At 44.9% G+C, this 26,037-nt stretch overlaps 1 protein-coding gene across 2 annotated transcripts; it reads right to left on the bottom strand.

Moving 5' to 3' along the window:
- Nucleotides 1-4,246: 4,246 nt before the first annotated feature.
- Nucleotides 4,247-25,755, bottom strand: GCG (glucagon). 2 transcript variants are annotated; one of them, XM_069616322.1, is made up of 6 exons: nucleotides 25,583-25,749; nucleotides 21,437-21,537; nucleotides 15,797-15,958; nucleotides 11,486-11,620; nucleotides 9,480-9,623; nucleotides 4,247-4,968 (listed from the first exon to the last, which is right to left on the bottom strand). In XM_069616322.1, exons 2-6 carry the CDS (start codon nucleotides 21,532-21,534, stop codon nucleotides 4,947-4,949), a joined length of 561 nt encoding a protein of 186 aa, XP_069472423.1. In that variant the 5' UTR covers nucleotides 21,535-21,537; nucleotides 25,583-25,749; the 3' UTR covers nucleotides 4,247-4,946. The 2 variants fall into 2 exon arrangements, with proteins under 2 accessions (XP_069472423.1, XP_069472424.1); XM_069616323.1 differs by lacking the exon at nucleotides 4,247-4,968 and having other exon boundaries at nucleotides 9,476-9,623; nucleotides 25,583-25,755.
- Nucleotides 25,756-26,037: the final 282 nt, after the last annotated feature.

Genomic DNA, 26,037 nt, shown 5'->3' with positions numbered 1-26,037 from the left:
AGTGTTTCAAGGCGCGAAGGCGCAAGGTGCAAAGGCAAGAAATCAATATTTAAGGTTTCAAATTAACGTATGGCACACAAAAGAAATAATGTCCAGGCGCGGACTTGGTAAAAGGGGTGACACAATTTGCAGATTCTGTGAGCAATCAACTCACACTGAAACCTTGAAAAATGTATTGACGGAATGTAACCAACTAATTGATTTGAGAATGAAGTATTTTTACCATCTGCTTAGTTCTTACTGTCAAGTAACATTGCATGTAATGTGGAATGTATAATTTCATACATTAGCAACTATAAATTTCCTGAATGCATTGGATTTAGAGAAACATGGATAAAATCATCTGAATCGGAAATTATCAGTGCCCCATAAGTGCTTTCTTTTGTTTCATTTTAGGTTGTAATAAGTCAGAATCTTTACTTATTATTAATGTTGTAACGTGTGCAAATTTGTCTTGATCTTATTGTGAAGTTTGATTCTTGTGTTGTATTATGTTTAGAGACAGTGTATTATTATGATGATACTAATTGTATTTATGGACATTTTATTCTTTTGGATATTTTATATAAAATTGAAAGGTTGATTTAATCAGCCAATTAAATAAAAAAATAAAAAGACCTTGACTTGTATGCCATCCAAAGTTTAAATCTCCCTATTGGATCACTTGCAGCCTACTTCTGCCAATCACTGTGTGCCTCCTCCATGGGCTCACTCCCTGCCCCCTCATCCGCAGCCGGATATCTTAGCGTCATCTCCGACTCGCCCCTTTCATTCATCCCTGATATTCTGCACATTGTCAAGAAGTCCCACTTTCTACTATTCCTTCTTATAGTACCTGTACCCTTCCACACCTTAGCCCAGTGAATAATTGTTACCCGTACTCTGTTTCTCTCCAGGCTACACTGCTGCAACAGCCTCATTCTTATTGTTCATTGGTCCACCCTGCGGCACCTCCAGCTTAGCCAGATTCGGGCAGCAGGACTTATCATTGGCCTCGGGCACAGGTACTGCATCTCTCATGCACTACACTGCCTTCAGTGGCTCACAGTCTCGGCATGGATTACATTGTAATCCCTGTGTGTCATCCTCAGGGCTATCTGTGGCCGGGTTCCACTCTATTGTCAAAGCTTCCTGATCAAATACTGACCTTCTAGACTCCTGCGTTACTCTGGCTACAACTACCTGCATGTGAAGTACTTTGGTATAGGAAGGGCTGTTGGTGTATCCATTTCCTATGTGTGCTGCCTTCTGTGTTATAGCCTTGCTCTCCATGTGTGTCTTGAGAAGGACCTCCTTCAGTTCATATACAGCCTCATCTCCTTTCTCTTGTCCTATTCATTCTCCCACTCTCTTCCCTGCTAATCATACAGTAGTGAGCTTGATGTGCATGGCCCTTATGTGTCCTCTGGGCCCTGAACCCCCACATGTATCATCAATACAACTGTGTATATACTGCACTTGCTCACGCTCAGAATCACCACGGGAGGTAGCACTTAAGTTTCTCTTTTAATTTCTTACCACTTCACAGCAAGCTGTTACCCATGAACAATGCCAAGCCTTTTCCCTTGCCACCCTTACCTGTACACTTGCATGCTGTGAACACTCACAGGGCATAGTGGGTTGGTCTCCCTTCCCAGCTATTGGCATGATTTATTTGAAATATTGTTTATATTATTTATTTTGGTTAGAAACTGCATGTCTAACTTACCCTGTCCCCGCCCTGTTGCCCTGCGTGCACATACAAATAATGTCTGTAATTGTATGAGTGCCTAACAAATGACCTATACATTTGTTTATTAATAATGTGCTCCCATGACTGTGTTCAGTGAACTCTCCCAATGCTACGTAGGTGATAGCATGCCTTATCATGTCATTAGTAGTGTTCCAGGGGTGTACCAGCTTTTTAGTGTGATCAATTATCTGCATACGTGATGTCTTCACATGTTCATGAACCATGTTGACTGATGCGTGCATTGTGTATGTGCCATCGTCTAGTGAATGTAGATATTTGACATGTTAATTTGCTGCCTGTCATTAGGTGACAGGCAATGTGGGGGATGTTGTTGTTTGTCAGTGTGCGTGTTTTATGTGTTTGATTTGCATTCAGTGTGCAGGTGTTTGTGCATGTGTGCTGGTGCACTTTTTGATGGTTGTCTTGTGAGTTGTTTGCATGTGTTGTATGTCACTGAGGGGTGCCTGTGTGTCTTAATTTTTTGGGGCATGCATGTGTTAGCTGCACTATGTTTCAGTTTGTTGTTTGTCTGTAGATCCTTCCCTCAGGGAATATTTTTATTTTGGAGGATGATATTTGACTGTCAACTGCATGCCAGTGGGACAGGTAAAATGTTCTTTTATATTGATCGTTATGGAATATTCAGAAACTTGTGGGTCAATACTGCACTTCTTTTCTACACCCCATAATAGGGTCATGTTTGTGCACATCGTTCCCCATCTGGGACATGTGTGCATATGTTACCAATTGTGCTTGGTGCTTTTTGTGTACATGTGAATTGCTGAGGCTATGTATGGCTTGCAGCTCAGACATGTTTTTGTATTTATCAATCCTCACACTTTTGACCGGTATGTTTCTCACTCAGAGCCACCAGGGCAGATGGGGACGACTACAGTGGGTATGGTGCACTGGGATGGTTTTGGTGAAACAGAGGTGATTTAATTGAATGGTTGGCTTGGTGGTAGTGGGGTACTCCCTCTTCAATGTGTTTCTTTTGGAAACACAAGATGAATGTGTTTTTGTTCTAAGGGGTGCACACTAGGATTTCCCATTTGTGGGATCAAGCTGTACAGGGGAGACCTTCAGCATGTTTTAAAGTATTAATCCCACTTGTCAATTGTATAATTATCAGTCAACACAATCCCACCACTGAATTGCAGTCCTCAATCAGCAACGTTTGAGAGATAAAAGTGAGATCTAGGTGCGTATCTCTCTGATGCTGCCTGCTTGTTTGACAGAAGACCCAGCATTTATACCATTACAATGTGTCATGGGCGAGGTGCATAATTGGAAATCTGGATAGACCAGGAAGAGGACTGAATGATAACTTGTTGACAAGTACAAAAGTATTAAACATTGCTTCTCTCAGGTGTGTGTAAGCGTGTGTGTGTGAGAGTTGTTTTTTTGTGGTGCCAGCAGTTGGAAGAGCATGTAAAAAAAGTAAGGCAAGAGAGTATAAGTTTGTTACAAACATATACATTTAGAACCAATTTGACAAACATGTTGTAACCACATCTGTGTGCAATGTGCTCATCCAATCGGCAAGAAAACACCCACATTAGGTGGATTGTTTCAAAAAAGTCAATCTGACCATACTTCACACAAAACACTTCATACAACCAAATGGACTTCTGTGAAGCAGCCCATCTGGAGGCTGGGGGATGGGCATGCTGCAGGTGTGTCTGCCACAGGTCAGAGCACAACCCATTGTGCAATGGTATGCATTGTGATCTATGGCCTCATGTGACTCTTTCCCATGAATGTAATCCCTCCTTTCAGATGCCAGGTGCCGGGGGGCTCAACTACCCTAAATAGAAAAGCACATGCTTAGCATGAACATTATTATTTAAAAATAGGGGTGAAATGTAAAAAACAGCTTCTGCAGTGATGGATCCTTTAGTGCCCGTCGCAGACGATTGGCTGCCTGCACCGTGTGGAGGGACCTCACCAGCCACCCCCCACATGGGTGTTGGGAGCCAGTCCATACCTAGATGTTGCTAATGTCCCCCACTCTTAGGTATACATGAAGGGGTTGACTGTGAGTCCTGGTTGCCAGAAGCCAGACCGTCCTGCTCCTCACAAGTCAGGTTAGTGAATTAGCGGCTTGCAAAGAGAGGAGTGTAGTGGCTGAAATGTGAGGGTCTGGTATCTATCGTTAAATGCTGCCTGCCAGTCATATGCATGCTAGGACCTCAGTGTCTGCTTCACCAGATCTCCATTTGGGGATGACTTGATCAGTTGCGGGAATGTAAGCTCAGCTCTAGAACATTAGAAGCCTTGATGAAAATGGATTGTTTGGTGCAGTGTACACTCTTCAAAATCTCTAATAAAAAACAAGAGATTGGAAGGCATGACTGCACAGGATATTGAAAGAGGAAACGTTGCTTGCCTATTGTTGCAGTGCAACCGCATATACACTTCTGTAGTGCGTGAGTGTCTTATTCCTTTGCGCTTGAATTATTCTCTAAATCCGCTGTCTGGAAATTCACATTTAGAATTGACAACTAGGCTGTGTTTTGGAGTTAATGCATGTGTTTATTGATGTTTTTGACAGGAAAATACCATGTATGCAACATTCTGTACAAAGCAGAAGATTCAACTTAGACATTTCAGGCAACTAAAGCAAACGACTTGTCCTGTCAAATTGTGCCCCGAATCAACACCTTCTCAGTTCAATATGATTGATTTGTAAATCAATGTGGCTTTAAAAAAGACAATAAAAAAGCTTCAAAATGTTTATTTAAGGCTTTTGTTTAAGATCCTGAAAGCTTAGCATGTTCATAGTAAATCTCTCAGACAGGGGATTTCCTTCTTCGGGTCTTCTGGCATCTTCAGAAATGGAACTATTCTGGGCTTGGAATATTTTGTATGTACAAGTGAAACTTAATAGAAAAATAGTTTCATTACTAAATCTACACAGAGGGCACTCTTACGTTATCCTTTGGTAACGGGAAGGGCGTAGATCTGTCTCTTTTGGATTTTAGACCTATGACGAAAGTTGTCCTTTTCTAGAATTGTCATCTTCCTTTTCTTCTGCGATCCCTTGGCGACACAACACTACAGCACAGATAGATTCGTTTCCTTGCATGCAAAGCGATGCTGTATGGCTTTTACAGCACACCCGCTGTAAGTTACAGAACACACATTTCAAAGTTCAAAAGTGGCTGGTATTCGACGTAGCAAAGAGATTCGGATCGCCGCGGTTTGTCTTTGACTAGTATTCGCCCAAAAGGTCTCTGAAAAACAAAATGGGTGAAAAACTCACGTATGAACAAGCTTGAATTTGCCATATTGGTCATTTGTTAAGCACAGCTCACAATGCAAATTGTTTCTTGGCACACATTATGTATGTTGTCATTATCAATGCAATAGAACACCTTTTACTAACCACAGAAAACTGCAAAGGTAAGTCTGCTATGTTATCATTATAAAATGTGAGAATAGTGTCACATTTACAAAGGTACTTAGTTGGTTGTAAATGTATAAAATGTTTAACCCCATGTGCATAAGAGCGCTGCTGGAACACAGACTAATCACAATGCATGATCAGTAGTTTAACAGGAAGGTTGTATCCAGAGCAAGTGTGCCTTGAGGGATGTTCTAAATATGTGTAAGTGTGATTCGAACCTGTGAGAGGAAGGAAGTTTACTCCAAATCTTAGAGGCCAGCCCGGCAAATGTTCGCCTGCCAGCAGAGTTAAGCGTAAATATGTCAAGATAGCATATTAAGCACAGCCGCTCAAAGGGGTCGGGTGGAAGTGTACAGATGTGGTCTTTTGGCAGGATAACAGAGGCTTTACGATAAGGACGTTTATTCACCAAAATGGGCATTGTGAATAGGTTTCTAGCAGAAATTGGCGGCCAATGAAGTTTCCCAGGGCCAAAGTAATAAGAGCATTGTAGGGACTATTCATGACAATCCTGGCCGCGTGGCTCTGCAGAATCTGAAGCTTGTGACATAAACTTTTGCCAAGTCCAGTATACACCGAATCTTAGTAATCTCTGTCGTGGGCTAGTTGATAGGTGGTCAGTAGATAAATACTGACTGAACTGTCTAAAAGGGTATTACAAATGATTTGGTTAATTTGAGGGGAAACATCAGGAACATATTCAAAGACTACTCTTGGAGACTTGGCTTTATTTAGTGTAGTAATGTCACAGGAATTCAGCTGAAAGGAGGAATGTTGAGAGATCAACCCCTGAGGGGAGCTATGAGGGTGGATAATCATCAGCTCTGTGCTGGGGGTATTGAGCCTGAGCCCGTTATTCTGCATGCAGGACTTAATCTGAAAAGGAGTATCAGCCAGGAGTTACTGTCTATCTGATAGCTGACACCCTCTATATTTGAAACAATAGTTGGGAATGGTGCGCGCAGTGGTGAAATGTAACATCCATTGTAGTGGAATGGCTGGACATAAACATTAAACAATAATGGTGACAAGATGGACTCACGAGCACACCATATTTGGAGTAAACAAAGTCATTGGCAAGACCATCTAAAGTAACGCAGAACCTGCAGCCCATAATGAAAGAGGCAAACCAATGGACAGCAGAGTCAGGCACTCTGGCCACAGAAGAACGTCTCTTTAGGAGAACCTGGTGTTCTACTGTGTCAAATGCTGGGAACACATCGAGCATTATTACCAGAGGCAAGTGCTTGTTATCCGGGTTCCATAGTCGGTGTTCCCTAACACTGAGGAGAGCTGTTTCTGCAATCCATAAACACCGGCCATGGGTGGTTAGGACAAGAAAAATGGACTCAGACATAAGGTCATGGTCCGGACGTGTTGTGATGCAACTTTTTTTGTTTCTTTTTTCAACAGAGGTGCATCAGAGTAAAAAGAAATGGTAATGTTTATTTATAAAGCGCCTATACACAGGCAAGTGTTTCAAAGCGCTCAAATGGCGTGCGAACCAATTGAATCATGAATTTGATCTGCTTTGATTTCCATAAACTGGAGAATTTCCTGAGCCAAGCATTGAAAGCTGGGTTGGAAGGTTGAGGAAGGGCTTGGTTTTGCCAGAGTCATAATGTTTGAAATATAGCTCCTTGAGAGTTTGCAGCTTGGCTGATTTTAGAGGAACAAAGCACTTTCTTGGCTAATAGTATATCAAGTTTAAAGTAATAAACAATCACGGGTAGCAGTTCCTCATGTTTCGGCTATGTCAAAGTTTCCTGGGTTCCCAGCGTGATCTGCATACATTAGGCAGTTCACCAGCTTTCATGTTCCCTTTCACAGATAGAGAAGCAAAACAGTCCAAAGTCTCACAGTAGATTATGTTACATAATGCTAGATGCTGACTGAGGTCAGCATGAACATGCAAGAGCTCAAACGCCTTCTGCATAGTTGGCAAACCCCGGTTATAGGACACATAACTAATGCAAGATCTGTAGAGATGATTACAGTCAGGTTGATGACCTCTGTTGTGAGTGGCCCTGGATTCAATATTGAAAGGACTACAGTACCTAAGAGGTCCATAAGATTCATAAAATGGAAGTCCAGTTTGTCATTGGCCCACATAGTAAAGTCACCAAGGATGCAACACTTTTTAGAATCAATGCAAAGAAAGGCACAATAAAGACTCACTAAAGTGTTCCCCTACAAATTCTTTTGAGTTAGAAGGAGGAAGGAGGATGATAGAGAAGCACACGCGTAACCGTCTCAGAAGAAGAGTTAAGTTTCCCAAAAAGCAGTAAAACTAAGCAAAGACTAGAAAGTTCTAGCTGTCTTAAATGAAGAAGTGATTTAAAAATAGGGGCCAGGCCACCTCCTCTAGTTCCTTATCTATCACTTCAGAACAGGCATCGCCTGCTTCCAAGCAGAGTATTAATGGTTGTACTATCTCAAGGTATTGACTTTGGAAGATTGATGGGCCAGGCGTGTCCATGGAGGGATTTGGACTTGTGACTGCTCATGTCCCAGAGATGTCGGGACTTAGGAGTGCTCCGCAAAAATGCACGATCTCACGTTGCATTCATCTACCTTACAAATCCAAAGCATATTCGCTGCCATGGCTCCACCTCCGAAACTTTTCACAAAAAGATCATAATCAGGTGGTTCCTTGGTAGGCATCCGTCAATGCCAGGGGGTCCGATGCCAGCCCAAGAAAAATGCGGGGCACTCAGAAAGTGATTTGTAGCCCACAGGGGCACTAAAAGACGCCCTGCTAAAAATGAAAACCTCGTTGTATGTCTATGTGTGCCGCATTTTGGTTTAGACTCCTAAAACCCCACACAAATGAATATGTGTAACTTTGTTTCTGCACTGAGAGGTCAATACTGTTAAATGATTAGCCAGGTCCCAGCCTGAAACCATGTGAGGAGGACGGGGGCCGTGCAATGTTTGCAGTACATCTTTCTTTAGAGAAATGCAGAGATACTGGCCAGCTGTTTCGTATCAAAAAGGCGGACACGGAGACTGCAGCGAGAGGAAGATTTGCTGTGAAAGGCAATGTTGGCTGAAATGCACTTTAATACCACTAATGCATGTGAATCTTCCTCAGACAGACCACTGACAGAGTCTCTGGGTAAAATCCGCGGCATATCGTGTCAATCAATGCCCGAAGGAGGTGAGTTGACAAGTAAATTCGCTCTGTGCCATTGTATCTTAAAAACAAGTTAGTAAAACAGAGGACTTTAAACATAGGTCTCAAGGCGCCCTCTGTCAGTTGTGAGATCTTTCTTCAGCCCTGACATTTTGTCTCGTCCCGCTTTGCATTTTGGTATTTGTATTTTTGCATTTCAGATGGGAAATAAACCTACACTAGCTGTACAGGAATGCAAAATGACAAGTACAAAAAAGACCCTGATGAAACTTCATGTGTGATTGTAGACAGCAATGTAATCTATGTATAAGCACTGAAAACCTCCTTGTAAAGCAGATTTGGCTGACTAACATGTGAAAAGTGTCACGACCTTTCCAGCGCATAATACATCATCCTGCCCTACAGCAGAAACCTTACTTTAGGGTTAATGGGGTTCTGCATGTCATATATAATGCTGATGGAGTATGTGGTGTACATCACAGGCTGAATTGTTGCTTGGCTCATTCTTGACATCCTGATTGCATAACAGAAGGGTGAGATGTTATACTGCAATTTTAGGTGGGTGGGTCATGGTTCTGGACTGGGTGGGGAGACCTACAACACACTTGCTTTTCAAATCCCAAGGTCTTTGGTGCTATGGAGGCTATACCAAGCTACCATTTTGGGTGGAAATAGCAATTCACAAACAAGTAACAGAGCATATTCAAGGTGATTACTTAGTGGCTTTTGAAAAATGACTAAGAGAGAGATGGTGACTTTGCATCAGCAATAGGTCCTGGATTATAAATAACCCCACAAGCACTATAGTGGCCTACTGTCTTGTCAGCTTCAAGGGGCCCTAAAGGGCCATAACGATGCTTTAATAGATCTTGACTTCCTATGCATTTGATGAGGTTTCAGTAGAAACCCCTGGCATGGAGGTGCCCAAGCAGACCACCAGAGAACAGGTTAATCTTGAGAAGATATGGATATGGTTAACCTGCCTACATGCCACGACCACCACTCGATGCGTGTGCTCGGCATACGAATAACATTCTTGCCTTAAAAACTGATACTGGCTAGCGTCCTTTGCCAAATGAATTTTTTTTAGAAAGGACACCCCTTATTGCAACAGTAACACTGTATTGCATGGTGTGGATATTCAGAATGTGTCTATTATTTAAAAAATCTCGATAGAAAACATGTACAATGCATGAATTTACCTTTCGGTAACTTTCGTGTTGATTAACCAATTCAAGAATTCTTGCGCGGCAATAGTGTCCAGGACTTTGTTGACATCGCTGGTAAAGCTGCCATCAACGTGCCTTCTACCCATGTCTTCTGCCGCATTGCCACCATCGGGGAAACTTGAGAAAGCGGAAATATCATGATACAGTCTAAAAATGCCAACTTACTCACAGAACAAACACCTTATGCGATCAAGTGCAGTACCTAGACTGCTGACATTTCTCCCCAGGAAATCCAAGTCGTCATAAAGGAACAGTGGGGTAGGTTTGGGGCCATAAGGAGTTGAGTAAGCACATTCTACACCTCGAAGCAAACTCAGCAAAGCTAGTTGATTTCCACAACTTTTGTTTCCTTTGTTGTGGGACTGCAATTTCTATTCCCATCACCATGCATGCCAGTATCTAAGAACGACTAACAGCAGGTGACAGGATCATGCATGTCGAACCCAGAGGGGAGTCTTTAGATCACTCAAGTTGTCCCAAGTCAGGTGTGAGGTCATGGTGCTCAGCCAGTCCTCGCATTTAGAAGCTATTGTGTTCAGTCCTACATTTAAAGTGTGAACATACAACTGCACACACTGTTTAGGGGGTGTCCCCTGCTCCCCTTGTGCGGTATAATGGGTCCGGGGGTTGCAGTGTTGTCCCCTGCATCCGTTACATGGATTGCGGGGGCCACACCACAGCCTTTTTGCTGCAATTTATTTTTTAAATGGCCCTTTCTGCAGCGACTTTATTACATGGAACCACTCCAGTGGCGCTCAAGACAGCCACTTTTCCTGAGCTGGCCCAAAACTTGCCTGGCTCGCCCACTTCTATCCAGAGCGTAGCCCAAATCTCTCAACCCTCACATTGACCCTGCGGTATCTGCTGCAGGTTGCAACACATGAGAGATGGCGAAACAAGTAACCCATGACCACGAGTGAAGTGCCTGTCATGACTGCTCTGAGGTCACTGTCAAGAGGAGGGGTCCAGCCCCACCACGCTTTTTCAGAAGGGGAACAAAAAACTACCTGCAACGGAGTCAGCATCATCGTCATGAGCACGTTTTACAGGAAGTCTCCTCTGGGCTGGACAGAGCAATTATTCTTCTAAACATATGTCCAGGCTAGTTTTATAGACATTGCTACCCCAGAACGATGGCCACCGCCCTCTGTCACTGCGCGTGCGTGGGGAAACCTGAGGCTCTGCACATTCCCTTAAACCCAGCCTTATCTGATGCTGTAAGTTAAAGCAGAGTTCCCCAATTGAAGTCCGGCTGATACTATGTAGGCCACGCTAGGGGGTGCAGGCAACAAGTGCCCCCCAAACCCACCAGGTCAAGGGCAGAGTTCACATGGCCATTGAGGTGAATCTTGTGCAGGTAGTGTGGAGGCAGTGATGATGACACAGCAGGGAGGGGCGCATTTACATAGGATCCCCACCCTTGGCAGAACATCCAATAGACTGCCACATTAGTACTTTTCTTATTACACAAGAAGCCTTACTTCTCCTTCTGTAAGATACAAGAGTGTTGTAAACGTGTACAACGGGGTATACTTCCTACACGCTATGGGTAAGACACGCAAAGTGGCTGCGTGACGCTTCCTGGCCAGTGGCCACCAATAAGATGAGCGGAAAGTTCAGGCGACATTTGGCTTGTTAGAAGTCCATGGTAACATAGCCGAACAGAACAGGACATAACATCACAAGGAAATCGTAGCTACCCTGAAAAGGACTGCAGAGTGTTAACTGCCAGGCTATTATGCAAGTCTATACAAAAAGGACGAGCAAACTCGTCCTTGGCACTTATTACATCACACTTCACACAACAGTCCAATTCGGCGTATTTCCTTACACTACTATTAAAACAAGCACAGCACATTGAGCACGCACATCACTTTCGCCATAGAATCACTCCCACACAAGATAAGTGAGTGTTGCTCTGCTCAGTTATTGCAAGCCCAGGTGTGCACACGCTCATAGTGAATGGGATGGATGCTTACTCTCTCCGTCCTCGCCCATTCACCAGCCAGGCAATGAACTCCTTTGTGGCCTGCTTTTCCAGGTAGGAGCTGATGTCGCTGGTCACGGTGCCATCGGCATGTCTCTCGAATTCAGCATGGCGCCTCGTGACACCGCTTTAAAACAGGAAACGCAGAACTTTACAACGGGGCATATGCGTGCTGGAAGCCTTCAACAACATCTCACTGCAAGAAGCCTATCACTCTTATTGATTGTCTTTTCATTCACTCTGTCGTCAAGGGCGTCGCGCCACTATGTCTTAGAAACATGCCATTTCAAGTTACGCAACACTAGCCACGCTATATTGCATGTTTTCATGGCTGCTTCCGTGTACCCGCCCAACCCAATTTACAAGGGGCCCGCTGGAATGCCTTGAAAGGAGCACACTTTTTTTAACAAGTCAGTGTGTGAAGCTCGGGTGGCGCGCAGAGGTCTGTGGGTTGTGTGTTGGTTCCTGAGGCAAAGTCACAGTGGGTTTCAGGAGCTCAGGAATTGTCGCTGACGCATTCTCTTTTAATCTATGTGGGTGGAGACCCGTGAGGCAAGATTAATTGATTAGCTCCTCTGACATGTTTCCCGCTCTTTTCCAAGAGTTTCACATCTTTCCAAACCTTGACCCCTCCCACAACTCTATTCTTCTCAAATTAAGTGGTGTGACTTGATGGTTTTTTGTTGCGTCCTTTCCCGAATCAGAGCCGATCCAAAAACAATATTTTGGGGCTTTATCTAGTGAAATGTTCTGTTGTGCAGGGGACTGCCACAAAATGAAAATGTTCATATAATATTCTTGTGACTCTCATTAAATTCCAAGCTCCCCCACATGGAGGGTTATTCCTATCAAACGTCATGTAATCTAAGCATATAGCAGGCATTGCATACAATGCTAGGTGCTCACCTTTATAACGAATGCTGCCATCAAACCCACAGCAAATGGCACGCTTTGCCATCTAGATGCAGGTATTCTCATCAAATGCAAAGTCTTCCCATCAACGGCCAAATCCCTTGCAATGCCTGTATTTCCACAAACCACCAGCTTCTCTCAACTACAAGCCTAGGCTGGGTCAGCTGACACAGAAAGTCCACATGGAAAGCAACACGAAGGCCAATGGTTGGTCTCTCGTTTCTACAGAAGTGCAGAGATTTGTAGGATAAAGTGAGAGGATACAGAACACATCCTAGGGTCTTCTTCATCCCACAGAACTCTGTCACACATAGCGTTCATGTTGGCTCACCTTAAATGTGCTATAGAAAGCAAAGGTAAAACATTTAAAATGCAAACTATACTAAACAATGTATGTCACAAATCTCGTGCGGCAAATAAATAGATCCCAGCTTTTGCTTCGACAATCATCATGTGCCACTGATGAAGGGGGACCCTCACAGACCGAGGGGGTAGGGGGCCCCACCACCTCATGTCTAATGTGAGGCCCCTCCTCAGCCCTCACCCTGACTAAAGTCTTGGACCGAGTGTGGCTGGCTGATGGGGTGGGTAGGGGACACTCTACCTCCAGCTCCCCTGCTCATGTCAGACCCGTGAGGAGAATAATGTGTGAATGTCCTGGGTGTGCCTGTGAGTGAAGGTGAGAGAAGGTGTATGGTTTAATGACTGATGGGTGAATGGGTATGAATGTGATTACGTGTGCGTGTGAGGCCCTGGGGTCCGGGGAGCACTAGAGCATTGTTGACATTTCCTTAAAGTGATGTGGCATGTTTACTGGCATTTTTGGGTAAAGGCAACTTGATGAATATTATTACAGATTGGCATTTTGGTGCAGCCAGTCTAGTCACTGCTTACTGTGGCATGACATTTTTTTTTACTGGGCACGTATTATTTTAAAAGCTAAAACGAATTTGGAAATGGCAACTTGGCAAGATGACCCGCTAGACAAGAACATGCTGGTGCCTTAATTTCCATCTTTGAAAACATTTTAAAATACACCCTACAGGATGAATGCTACATTGATGCTGTTCAGCAGCATATTCAGATGAAAGAGAGCCAGGCTGAGCCTGCTCCTGTGCCATTGCCTACACCCAAGCAGTTCATTCTTTGTTTAATGACAAGACTATTGCACTACAACAGCGCAGGGGTGAGAGGTGGTTTCTAAATCGTATGCTCCACACAGCACAACTACTAGTGCAACAGTGATCCAGTCAAAAAGGAGAACATTGCACCCAAATGAATGGTATACACCCATCGCCTCTTACTATAGCATAGACTGAGCTATGTTCTTTGGGGAACCAGTATGGAATGTTTTTTAATAAAATACAGTTACTTGAACACTAAAAGGGTCCATTCGTGTTAAGAAAGTACACAGATGAAGGAAGAATTATGTATATGTGCTAATATCTCTTAATCTAAACTAATGCTGGTGGAAGGAAGCTCTTGGTTGTTAATGGAAAGGATTGGTTAGACATTTCCCACAATAAAAGAGGGCTGCTCTGTGTCAGTTGAGGCGGGGCCTAGGAGAAGAACCATCTGAGGATATCTTCACTGCATTAGAGTTGTTGTCTGTGTATATCCATTAAATGCATCTGTTATGCTTGTGCACCTTAGTGCTATTTGTCACGCTTTATGCAGGACAATGAGTTTTGGGAGCAACACACCGTTTGATTTTATGAGTTACCATTTTGAGAAACACACCTATGTACTTGCAGTTGAAGTTCATTACACTGCAATGGTGTTGGGTACCCCTACTTTTCCTGTGCATTTACGCATACATGTACTTTGCCTGTCCCCCACTTCATTGTCTCCTGCTGCAAACAATCTCAGAAGTGCCCTGCCTATCCTCTTCTACTAACGCCTTAGGTTTTCCAGCTTACAGACATGGTCGTGCTCATGCTATTGTACAGGAAGCTCTACTGGGGCTGCTGCATTTTAATTGTAATGGGTTATTTATAAGGTGCTTAAGCGCGGACCGGGGAATCGAAGCTATGTTGCTCTGCGTCGTCTTGCTTACAGGGTGAGCGCGTTGCCCCTGAGCTATCCTCCTGGCCCAATGGAAACGTTGGGTCCCTGCAAGACTTTCTGTCTACTGGCTGTCAGACCCAAGGAGAAGGAAAAGGGCCAATAGGATTGCTCATTAACTCTTCACTGGTAGTTTTCAAAGGAAGTGCCTGATGAAGGAAGCTGCAGATCTAGGTGGACAGTCATAATGTCGAAAAAAAAATGTCGACAGACAAAAATGTCGACAAAAAAATGTCGAAAAAAAAAATGTTGACTTTCTCTTTTTTTAATTATATATTTATTTTAGGGGTTTGGGAGCTAAAAAAAAGGGAAATTTTTTTAAAAAAATTAAAAAAGGGGGGTTGGGGGGGAACCCCCCCATATAAAAAAAAAATGCATTGAAAAAAAAAGTCGACATTTTATTTTTCGACATTTTTTTTTCGACATTTTGACTGTCGACATTTTGACTGTCGACATTATGACTATAAACCGCAGATCTATTCATCTGGGAGGAAACATTCTGGCTTAACACGATATGCCGGATCATTAGCAGTGCCAGGTACCGGTTGCTTATGGTCAGAGAGGGCACAGAGTGTTTGTGATGTGCCTCTCACCCAAGCCTGGTAGTTTTCTCAATATTAAGGTTGAAAGCTGCAATCAATGACTGGAGATGCAAGAAAGATACAACGCAAACGAATCCAATCCAATTGAAAAAGCAATGCAATGCTCAAGTAAATTCAAATCTAACAATAATATAGTACTAGAAAAAAAGAAGAAAAAAAAAGAATGTAAGGTTTTAGACTAAAATATCGTTCTAGGTCCTAGGTCCCCTTTCATAATGGCGGCAGGAAGGCGTTAGGAAATATGAAGGGAATGATTGAGCAAGAGACGGTGCAGCTCTAGGCTTGGTTTAGTGGGGGCATAGCTAGCGATGTGGTAGACGATGGAACTATCGGGCAAATATACTTGGGGTCATGGTAGACTTCTAGGAGATGTACATGTACATGTTGACTGTTTACATTGCAGTGGCAATTTGTGCCACTCTTTGAATTCATAGGTTTTATTTGTCAAGTCACTGCAAGACGATTCCTGTCTCTACTGGCCTCCAGAAGCAGATTGCTTCGGTACTGGATCAACACTCATATTTCTGCTGGATGAATGGAGGTCAGATTGTCATGAGGATCTAAAATGCCTACCCTGTGGTGAAACATGACCAATCACCTGCAGGAATTCCTTCCAAAATCAAAGATACCAGTAAGATGTCCATTTGGAGTGGTCTGGCTACTGTTCAAACATTTGCTTAGTAAACTGTGAAATAGACCTAGAATGGTGCTTGGGTCACTCATACCCGCTTCTTTTGGTGTTCATAAGCCACTGGACGAAATCCTGAGCTCGCCTGTTGTCCAGGTACTTGCTGTAATCGCTTGTGAATGTGCCCTGGGAATGCCGCTTGACCTCAGCTGTCTGTCTGGAATCATCCAATGGCTCGTTCTGTGCAGCTGTGAAAGACCTTTGAAGAGAATGATGAAACAGCCGTGTTTACGAAAGGTAAGGAAACAAAATCCATGCCCAAAATGGTCATGTCTGATGATACAGTGCGCTTTTACAGTCTTCAACATAAACATCTCGCAAAGACCGTATGACTGATTGGGAAATCAAGCATTGAAAGGTTTTATGCTGCATTCCAGAAGCTCCGACAGGAGCAGAGTGCTACAGAAAGAGAGGGGCAAGCACAATTGGATTTTGAGTGTCAATTTATTTGCCAACATTTTACTCTTTGGGAAAAAATCATAAAAATAATAATCTAGAAAGTATTTTGTGAATTAGAAGAAATTGATGATCAGTTATTTCACTGTATCTTTTGCAGATACAAGAAACAGTGACCCAAAACAGTTATTTGTTACCAGGGTGTACTTGCACTAAAATGCCCATGTATGTATCAACATTCCACTGGGAAAATGCTCGATTGCTAGTTGCAAAACATACACAGAAATGTCAAATCTAGGTCACGTGTGTCTTTTAAATTATATTTGCTCGCTAAATCTAGACTGAAAATGTCTAGTTCCTTGGCAATGATGAATAAAAATGTGTAACATTCTATTGCCAGGAACATTCTAAATCTATTTTTTGGCAAGGGCGCAGTGTTTGCTTGCTTCCTGAGACCCTTCCTGGGTCTGTCTTTGCTGTCGGTGGAGGGAGGCCCCGCCCCATTGGATTCAAAGCACCGGCTCCGACCCTGCAGCGGTGAAGCCCGCGGTAGGGCAAGGGGGCAGTGTTTGACGCCGCAGGTGTTCGACGCAGAAGGGAGGACCTGGCTCGTTAGATGTGGGCTCCCTAAGCCTGCCTCGATTTTCGTCACTGCACTGATCCTCCTTCTTTCCCCCTGTTACATCTGGTTGTGGAACTGACTGTTGCCGACATGGAGTCTCCCCTTGACTCTCCCCTGCCTACATTCCTGTTTTGCCCTGCTATTGTGGATGCACAAGTCCCCCGTCCCAAAATCTCAGCATAAGGTACTGTCCATGAAGAGGCAATGCCGCCAATCCGGACCACTGAAGGAGGTAAAAATAGCCCGCACTGTAAATACACCCACTGGGCCTGACAGTGTCAGGAAAAGGGGTAATGCTGGACTCCCCCCTCCCCTAATCCTTCCTGTTGACCCACGAGACCATACCTCTGACCATACCTCTGACCCCCATAAACCCGTGGCTGATCAATTGGCTGTTCCCATTTTGAATTCACCGCTGGACTCTGTCTGCCGTGGACTTGCAAAATCATTAGCCACAGTGTTGGGGATTTTGCCTCTGGAGAGCCTGGAAGGAGGCACCCAACCTTCTGATACCACCGCAGAGCCCCCCACTGTGTCACCCGATCCTCCACTGAGTCCTGGTACACTGGAAGATCACCACATTTGTACTGAAGTCCCTTCCCACACGGATATAGAGGTTGGCACGTCTGGTGTTGCTAATTCTGCTCTCACGTCTTTGAGGGCCCTGGGCTCTTCAAGTTGTGTCTGGAGGGAGCAATTCCCCTCTATCAGCCCTGGTGGAAACACCTTTCTCTGTCTGTCCCCACTCAGAGCTCATCATCTCACATGGCGGGCAGCAGAGCCCAGCCCTGTCTGGCAAACTGATGATATCTGCTCCTTGGGGAGGTGCAAGTGCAACTTGGTGTTCACTGAGGTGCTGGTCGAACTGACAGCTATTAAGGACCTACTCCTGACCTTAGCAAATAGTCAGGGGGATAGAGGCAAAAGCACACAGGACGATGCTGTCACTCTACCCCAAATGGCCAAAGGTCCACTAAACACTCTCCCAGGGCACCCTCAGGATCAGGACTCCATGAACTCACCCTCAGATGTGTATGCCCCGCCTCACTGTAGAACTCACAACAAACTGTCCTCTACACCAGCTACTGTGGGTAATAAAAACAAGCCCCGGAACTGTATCACCGCACTTCCTGACAAGCCATTGTTTTCCTAAATTGTGAAGAAAGATTCACGACCTCCTCTAGTAGGCCAAGATTCAACTACCTCAGCCAACACATGTGGCACCACAAAGGGAATATATCAGGGCCACACTCTAGGGGTGGGCCCGGTGGGCCCGCCTCAGTTACAATCTTTTTGCACAGGGTACCAAAACTCCTAGAGTCCAAGCCTGAACCCAGAGTTTTTTTTACTGAATAAGTGCCTGCATTGGTTGCGGGCGGTGAGGTGTTGTACATTTGTTACCAGAGAATCTATGGTGGAATGCTCTAGAATCTGTGAAAAGGGCTCAAACTCCCCCGACATGGTGAAGTTGGTCCTCTGGGATCACAGAGTGGTCAAGGGGATCTTGGAAAGAACTGGGTGGGTTGATGGGGTGACACAAGGTGGGATCTCGTCAAGTTCCCGTCCTCTAAAAACTGTTGCTGGCCACTGGGGTTATCCCTCAGTTAAAACCCCTCTTACTGGCCCAAGCCTAATCACTATGGGCTAATGAGGAAGGGGGTTAAATGTAAATGAGAATGAATCTTTTGCTTGTGTGTAATCCCGATTTGGGCTGGTCATTTATACTTGTTTTTTCTTTTTTTATTTTGTTTTGATATTTTGATGAAATGTGTCTTTGTATGTTTAGCCAATGTCTGTCAGGATGTACTTTGATGGGCTTTTGGCTGAATAAAGTTATTTGACGATGATGATGATATGTGTGTTCAATCGGACTAATAAACTCATCAGCATCTGCTTAGAAGTATATCTTGATCTCGGAATGGTTAGGTGGTTGATAGGCATACCCAATATTTTGTATTTTTTAATCTCCATATGTGTGTTGCTTAGACAACATTGTTTTTGTGCATTCTTTTGAACACTTACTTTAGTTGGTGGGTGACGTTTATGCCAGCATGTGAATCAGAATGAACTCTATCATTAGCAATGATAAATAAAATGCCATGACCCATGAATGAGCTACCCGGGTGGATACTTCATGGGTTACGTGCTTGCCTTTGGCATGTGCAATGCCTGCAGTTGATACGTTTGAATTATTCCGGTAGTTCTGACTCAGAGCTTAATATTAAAGTGTGTAAAGATAACGGCTGTTGTTACAGCTCTTGGAAGTGTGGGAAGTCAAACAGGTGGATTCACAATCTTCTGAATCAATGTTGATGACTTGTATGCAGAAGGGAACTGAAGCAAATGTGTATGGGTGCATCCTCTTAGTTTATTTGGCCTTGAAAAGTAGGCAATCACAAAAATTGGAGGTCAAAGTTAGGGTACATGTACATTCAAAGCTAAAATTGGCAGGAAAACATGCAAACTATGTTAAAGGATTGTTAGGGTGAGATTAGCGGTGTCATTGGAGATAATGATCAAACAACTAGACTCCTTAACTTTTGCGTGAAGCTGCAGATCATTGATGATTGTTTGTAAAGTCGTCTTTTAGCCTCAACCATTCACAGTAAATCTGCATACAAACTAGCAGAAGGTTATAGAGCTTGCAAAACACTAATGTTTTGTATAAAGGGTGACCAGGCAGTTACGGATGGACTCCCCCTTTTGGGGTGGGACCGAGCCTGATTTACATATGGTCTTTCCCCTTCTGTATGGCTTGGCAGGCTGAAGAACGATCAGGCCTATAACTATGAGCCCCGGGGCCTTAATTAACTCTGTAATTACCCCGCGGCTCGGGGCATATTCCTTAGTTACAGACTGCATTCTGAGCATTCTAATTGGCTGAGGTGAGGTTTATATTGGAATCCATGTGCTAATTAAGCTTTGTAGACGCAGTGAAAGGGCCATGCCGGGCATTATGGGCCCTGAAGACTGACTTAAAGGCTGAAGCAAAGCAAGGGTGTGCAACAGGTTTTCTAGACCCATAACTTCCGGTACAGCTTGAGGGCAGAGGGCCTCATTACGAATGTGGCGGTAAGGCAACAACGGCGCCGGTAGTGCTACCGGCGCCGTTATTACCATGCTGCCACATTACCAGTTCTGCTCGCTTGTGCCGCTCTGCATGCCTGGTCAGACCAGGCGTGCAGAGCGGCACCCGCGAGCAGTACTCATGATTGCACCGGCACCGCTATAAACGGTGCCGGTGCAACTATGCTCCCCACCCCGGGCAAAATGGAGATCGGGAGCCCGGCCATACCGGCACCCACGAATGGGCAATTACCGGCCCATTCAACTCGTAATGGCTGGTAATGGCCCATTCGCCGGTGCCGGTAGCGAGTTTGGCGGTAGCCGTGCCCTTATTAAGGGCACGGCTACCGCCAAACTCGTAATGAGAAGTTTATAAATGTATTAAAACACATGCCACTCTTTAATGAGATAGAAAATCGAGTGACAACAGCAGAAATGGTCAATGAAAGTAATGTCTTTATATGCCTCTATAACAAAGGGATTATCTTTCTCTACTTCCAGGAGGTAATTGCTACTCAGCTGTTCTTATTTACAGTAATATGGGTATGCAAGCGGCCAGTTGATAGTATTTAAACCCGCTTGGGTGGCCATACAGAATTGTCTACAGGTACGAATGCCCTAACCTGTAGATACCAGGAATGACTTCCGTTGCTGGTTGAGGGGGAATTGGATGCAGGCTTCTGTGGTAGCACTACATGTGGCCTTGGGGTGTGGTGTTCGCGACAATCTGTGTGCTATACTGGTAGATATAGCCCGCGGACTATCCAACGAAAAGGATTCATCAAGATTCCAAGGGTTCTGCTGTGGGATGGAAACTCTTTCAAGGATTCATCAAGATTCCAAGGGTTCTGCTGTAGAGTGGAAACTCTGTTTAATGTTAGAGCTAACTTACTGTGCCATCTGTGATAATGATCGAAGGTCACCCCGATACAGAATAAGTGCGGATGTGTGTAGTGTTCTGACTTCTGGGAAACCGGAGCAATACACATATATATTGTAAGCACATGAGGGATTAAGAGGGACAGACACCAGTTGTTTTGCCTATTTTGTGCAAATGTGGGATTTAGCAGCATGCCCAGCAGTGAGAGATGCAGCCAGGATTGCATTCCTGAGTCTTGCAAGAATGCATTCTGGGATGTTCCTGTCCCTACGACAGCTTCCTCTAAGCCCAACTTTCTCTGTCACAAGCCAGGCACATGCAACCAAAGATCTTTCAAGACCCCTTCCTGCATGGCTCCACCCGAGTAGACACGCTTGTGCAAAGCACGCATGCCTCCATCATTATGTCCATCACTAAAGCTAGGGTGAAGATGAGGCCGAGCATTGGCTGGGGCGGGCTCTAGGTAGCCCATCAATGCTCGCGTCCATGCTGGCGGAAGACGGGCAGCAGGCCTCCACCCACATGGACGGTGACAGTGAGTGCATATGTGAGTGCTGAGGGGATGGCTGCAAGTCCCGGGGACATGCCCTTTCGTGCAAGCCACCCCGCTTCATGAATCAGGGCCCTGATGTGCAGAGGGGAAGGAGAGGAATGCATGGGGCACTTTGACTCTTCCGTGAGGGAAATAGCGCAAGGTTGAGCAGAAACCAAACCTGGATTTGTCTTCTGCGTCCTGGAGCGGATTCTGGCGACTCTTTTGTGCGAGCATTAACAGCACGGTGGCCACGCAGCAAATGGCTCTCATTTTCATTGCCTGGGGAAAAGAACGGATACAAATGAGCTTTCGTGCTTTTCAAACATTGTTGAATTGAACATGGTAAACATCAAACTGACGGTTTTCAGTTAAAAAAAGAAAATGGTGAAAAGACTATGAAAAGAAAAAGAAACGGTGCAGGTGTACTGCCCATTTGCCAAAATAGTCTGGCTCGTGTGTTAAAATAAACCTAGTCATTTGTTCTGCTACAGTAAAATCTTTGCCTGCAATTGTTTATTGTCTATCATAATACACCTTGATATCAATTCTATTTTCATGGATGATTCTTTTCATGGTCCCCACTCGTGCATTCTATGTGGAGTCTGCATGGAATCCTGGACTCCTCTCCTTGAAATCATACTTGCAAGTCTCAAAATCGATTTTATTCGTTTTGCTTTTACAGGTTTACCATTTTGGTGACTAAATAGGGAGGAACGTGGGGTGCATGCGCGTGCCAAGTACACGCAGGTCACGGCCCCTTGTGTGCTCTGACATGAGATTAACAGGTGTCCCAGTAACACCACTGCAATAGCATATTTTTCCAAGGGAACGCTCCACAAGCGTGATGTACGTTACAAGTCCTTTAACATAGAGAACACACAAATCAGCGTCTCACCACCAGTTAAAACCCTGGGGGTTTATATCGACTCGACCCTCTCCATGACGCGCCAAGTCAGGGCTATTGCATCCTTTTGCGACATTCACAACCAACTTGATTAATGCTGTCAAACCATAGCTATCCACGCAAAACTGCCTCTCCATAGCCAGAGCCACCATTGGGGCAAAACTGGACCTACTGTAACGTCCTATTTGCTGGCACCTCAACCAAAAATCTGTACAGATTACAGGTCATTTAGAATAATGCTCTCAGGGCAGCGCTAAGTATTCCGAAAAAAAGAGCACATCACCCACGCATGGCACAATGCACACTGGCTCCCGGTCAAAGAACGTATCTTGTTCAAGACCCTGGCCATAACGCATAAATGCCTCGCATTCACAGCCCCCACATACCTCTCAGGGAAATTGGTCCTAGCTACCTCCGCCAGACCCACACGTTCACAGTATTCTAATCAAATGAAGGTCCCCGCATTCAAAAGAACAAGGGCCGGAGCCTCCAGCTTCTTATTCCTAGCCCCCAAACACTGGAACGCCCTGCCTACCACCCTAAGGAATGGGACCTCCCATGTTTCCTTCCGTAAAGCTCTCAAACCCAAGCTATTCAATCAGCGCACCCCTCCTCACAAGGTCCACGCAAACAGTGGCGTGACGGGTCAGGGAATATGACGCTACTCTGCTGTACCACGGGACTGTGATAGCTCCGGCCTCATGCTTTTCCTTCAGTTCTGTCCACCTTCTCATTGCCATCTTAACCATTCACTGTTTCAGTGTTGTCTTTTAAGTCATTGCTGTTGTTGCCGTCAAATGTCGCTTCTCTGGCTCTTTGTAATAAAAAAAAAACGCAGACAAGCAACACGATTGCTCTTCTATTAAGCAAGCTTTCTGTAACAGCGCCATGATGCCCCCGGGCCGCCTTGTGCGCTTTATAAATGCAAAAAATAAAATAAATAAATAAATGCTGTGTGGTGCAGGGACGGGTTTATTAGGCATTCCAGGCTGAACACGCTTGCACATTGCTAAAAGAAAGGGACAGTATTAAATGAAACAAAATTACCTTGTTAGACAGTGTGTAATTGTGCATAAGTATGGGAGAAAACGAAAAATAAATGTGCTACATCGATCACTAAGATGATAAGAAACTCCAAGAACCCGAGTCTCACAGGATCTACTTAAGATTGAGTTGCTGCTGTGGCTGCTTTCATTGGGAGTTTAATTATAACAGCTGTTTAGCCGCATGCCCCATCAGCTCCCGAAGCACGTGAGGGGGCGTCGCGTGCGGGCTTCACGGCTCGTGCAGGAAAGACCAGCACAGAGCTGACCACGTTACGCGGGCACGCAGTTTCGGTATTCAAGAATACGTTGGGTGCCGTGACGCCTGCACTTATTCTTTATGCCACAGTCAAAAGAGTAGACCATTTCTTCATTATGGAAAGCGCTATTGCAAATCTAACCACAGGTGTGCTTTTCTGGCGCTGCAAAGCTTCTCGTGTGTTGCGGCTTCTAGGTGCCGCTGATGCGCTGACGCCTGGTGGCTCTCCCAGACTATGTGGGGTGTCCCCACATGCAGTAACATGGGGTGCATTGGTCTCTATGAACCATGCATTCATTCACTCGTTCGAGGCAATGCATACTTCAATGGGCATCACCATTTCAATGTTTAAAGGGCACTGAACGCTATGCAGAGTACACGCATCTGTCATTTAGATGTACAGATAGAGATCAGATAAAGTCTTCACTGGGCGCGAGGAAGCAAGCGCCCAGAAGGGGCAGTGCTTGCGGTACATTTTACACCTGTATTTGGCGTACCTGAGCGAGGTAGCTGCGTCCAGCAGTAATGTCATATACTAGGTATGCAAGCTGCAGTCAGTGGCAGCGAGCGGTCCACGGCCAGGAACTCCACACTGGGAGCGGATCCAGGCGTGGAGAACTCAGCCCGTTTCCTATAGGGTAACGCAGTCCAGTTCCCAGGCGTGGCCTCGCTTTGCCTTCAAGACTGGCAACATGGCAATACTAAAGCTCCTTAAGAAAAGCACAATGCCCTATCTGTACTGGAGCGTCTGGGGGAAGAGGATTGCTTGGAAACACGTTTGCACAGAAGAGGATGGAGCTGGCATGGTTTAGATGCCTTCACATTTGAATCAATGTGTCAAGCCCAAATAATGCCGGATAACCCAAAACTTAGATTTGATGGGCACTATTCCACGTTTGTGTTCAGAATGTTTCTCCCTGGCATGCCATCTGCTATGTGTAGGATGGCATACAGTGTGCCCTTTAGGTGCAGTCATGGCAGTCATGTATAATGTTTGCAAACATGTTTGGCCCTGTCCGAAAAGGCCCTTTGATTATGTGACCAATGACATGTAGTGAACCAATTTACTGTAGCACGACGTAGCATTTAAATGGCTTCAAGGCACTGGGAAATAAACACACTGCTGCTTTTGTAACATGGCCCAGCCTCTAACTCAACATATAACACACGTATACTCACAAAGTCAAGAGGCGGACGAGAGGTTTTGGCGTTGCTTAAAGTGTAACTCAAAAACGCACCCGTGCATAGTTCTTGGACTGGAATGACAGCGTCTGGTCATAAAATCGAGCAGCAACTGCTCCTCTGCTTCCACGAGAAGTGCAGCGTGGTGTTTCAAATGAAGGAGTCGCCTAACTCCTAGTGTGCACCTCTTTATCAAGTGAACGCAATTCCGCACAAGTGCACCTTAAGCTGCGCGAAGCGAACAATGGAACGCACACAGTGCAAAAATAATCAAACAGAGCCAAACAGATGAAATAAACACAGCTAACACAACAAGGGCAACCAAGGCGGGGGGCATCTTCCCCGTGTGCAGAAGCTACACGGGTTTGTGATACTGTGTGCACCGAATAATTGTCATAACAATTCCTTCGTAACATGTTCACATTATTCAGGTAACGGCGTGTGAGATCACCTAGACAAGCATCCACATTACTGTACGTGCCTATACATACACATATATGTGTGCAAATAGACAGGGAGGTGCATTTACATAAGCACACTTACCTATATGTGCATGTGCACCTGTGTACTTTTTACAGATATGCACCTCACTATATAGACACACACACAACTATATATTTAATATAACTATATAGATATATACAAAAACAGCATGTGTTTAGATTGAAGTATGGTGTTTGCCATGCAACGTCGTTTTATGTACTTTGAAAAAAGTTTTTGTTCATAGTTCATAGAAGTTCCCAAAAGACAGTATGTTCCCCAGCTACGTTAATTATTTCGCCATCTATCCCTGTATTTAAACAATTTTCCTAAGGTACCTTTTAGTTTGAACATGCATGGACAGTAGCGCAATGTCCGCGCCAGTGATGCTGCCGGGAAATGTAGTCCGAGCGTTTTCTGCACGCCACTCTGCACGGCACGTCGCAAGCGTCTTACCTTGTGCGGCTGGACGGGCCAGTAGTGCAGGTGCAGGGGGGAAGGACAACTCTGCCTTCTGGAACTTTCGGAAGTCTTCGGGACCCTGAGAGATGGTCTCCTGCCTCAGCCCCAGCGCTTTTATAGTGTTCAGCTTCACTGAGCATTTGCAGAAGGGCATCGCGTTGCGAGGGTGCGTGATTCACTTCTTTACCAATGTTTCACAACTCACTGCTTTTTATTTAATTTCAGCATCACAGGCGACGGGTAAATCTTTTCGAGCAATTGCACACATTGGAGCGTTTCCTCCATGGCACTGTATCTCTATTTGCCATGAGCCCCTAATGGAGACTCAATAGAAATGAGGTGTCTCTGTCAAAGCAAGTAAACATCACGATAGGACGCTGTGGTGTGAGATGGATAGCTGAACAAACACGTGCGCCCGCGGACGGCGGCGTTTTCTCCGAACTCTGGAA

The sequence above is a fragment of the Ambystoma mexicanum genome, chromosome 9, assembly GCF_040938575.1.
Source record: "Ambystoma mexicanum isolate Mex_15411 chromosome 9, UKY_AmexF1_1, whole genome shotgun sequence".
In the NCBI taxonomy this organism is placed as follows: Eukaryota; Metazoa; Chordata; class Amphibia; order Caudata; family Ambystomatidae; genus Ambystoma; species Ambystoma mexicanum.
The sequence above is the reverse complement of the archived record's forward strand: the minus strand, read 5'-3'. Positions and strand labels throughout refer to the sequence as shown.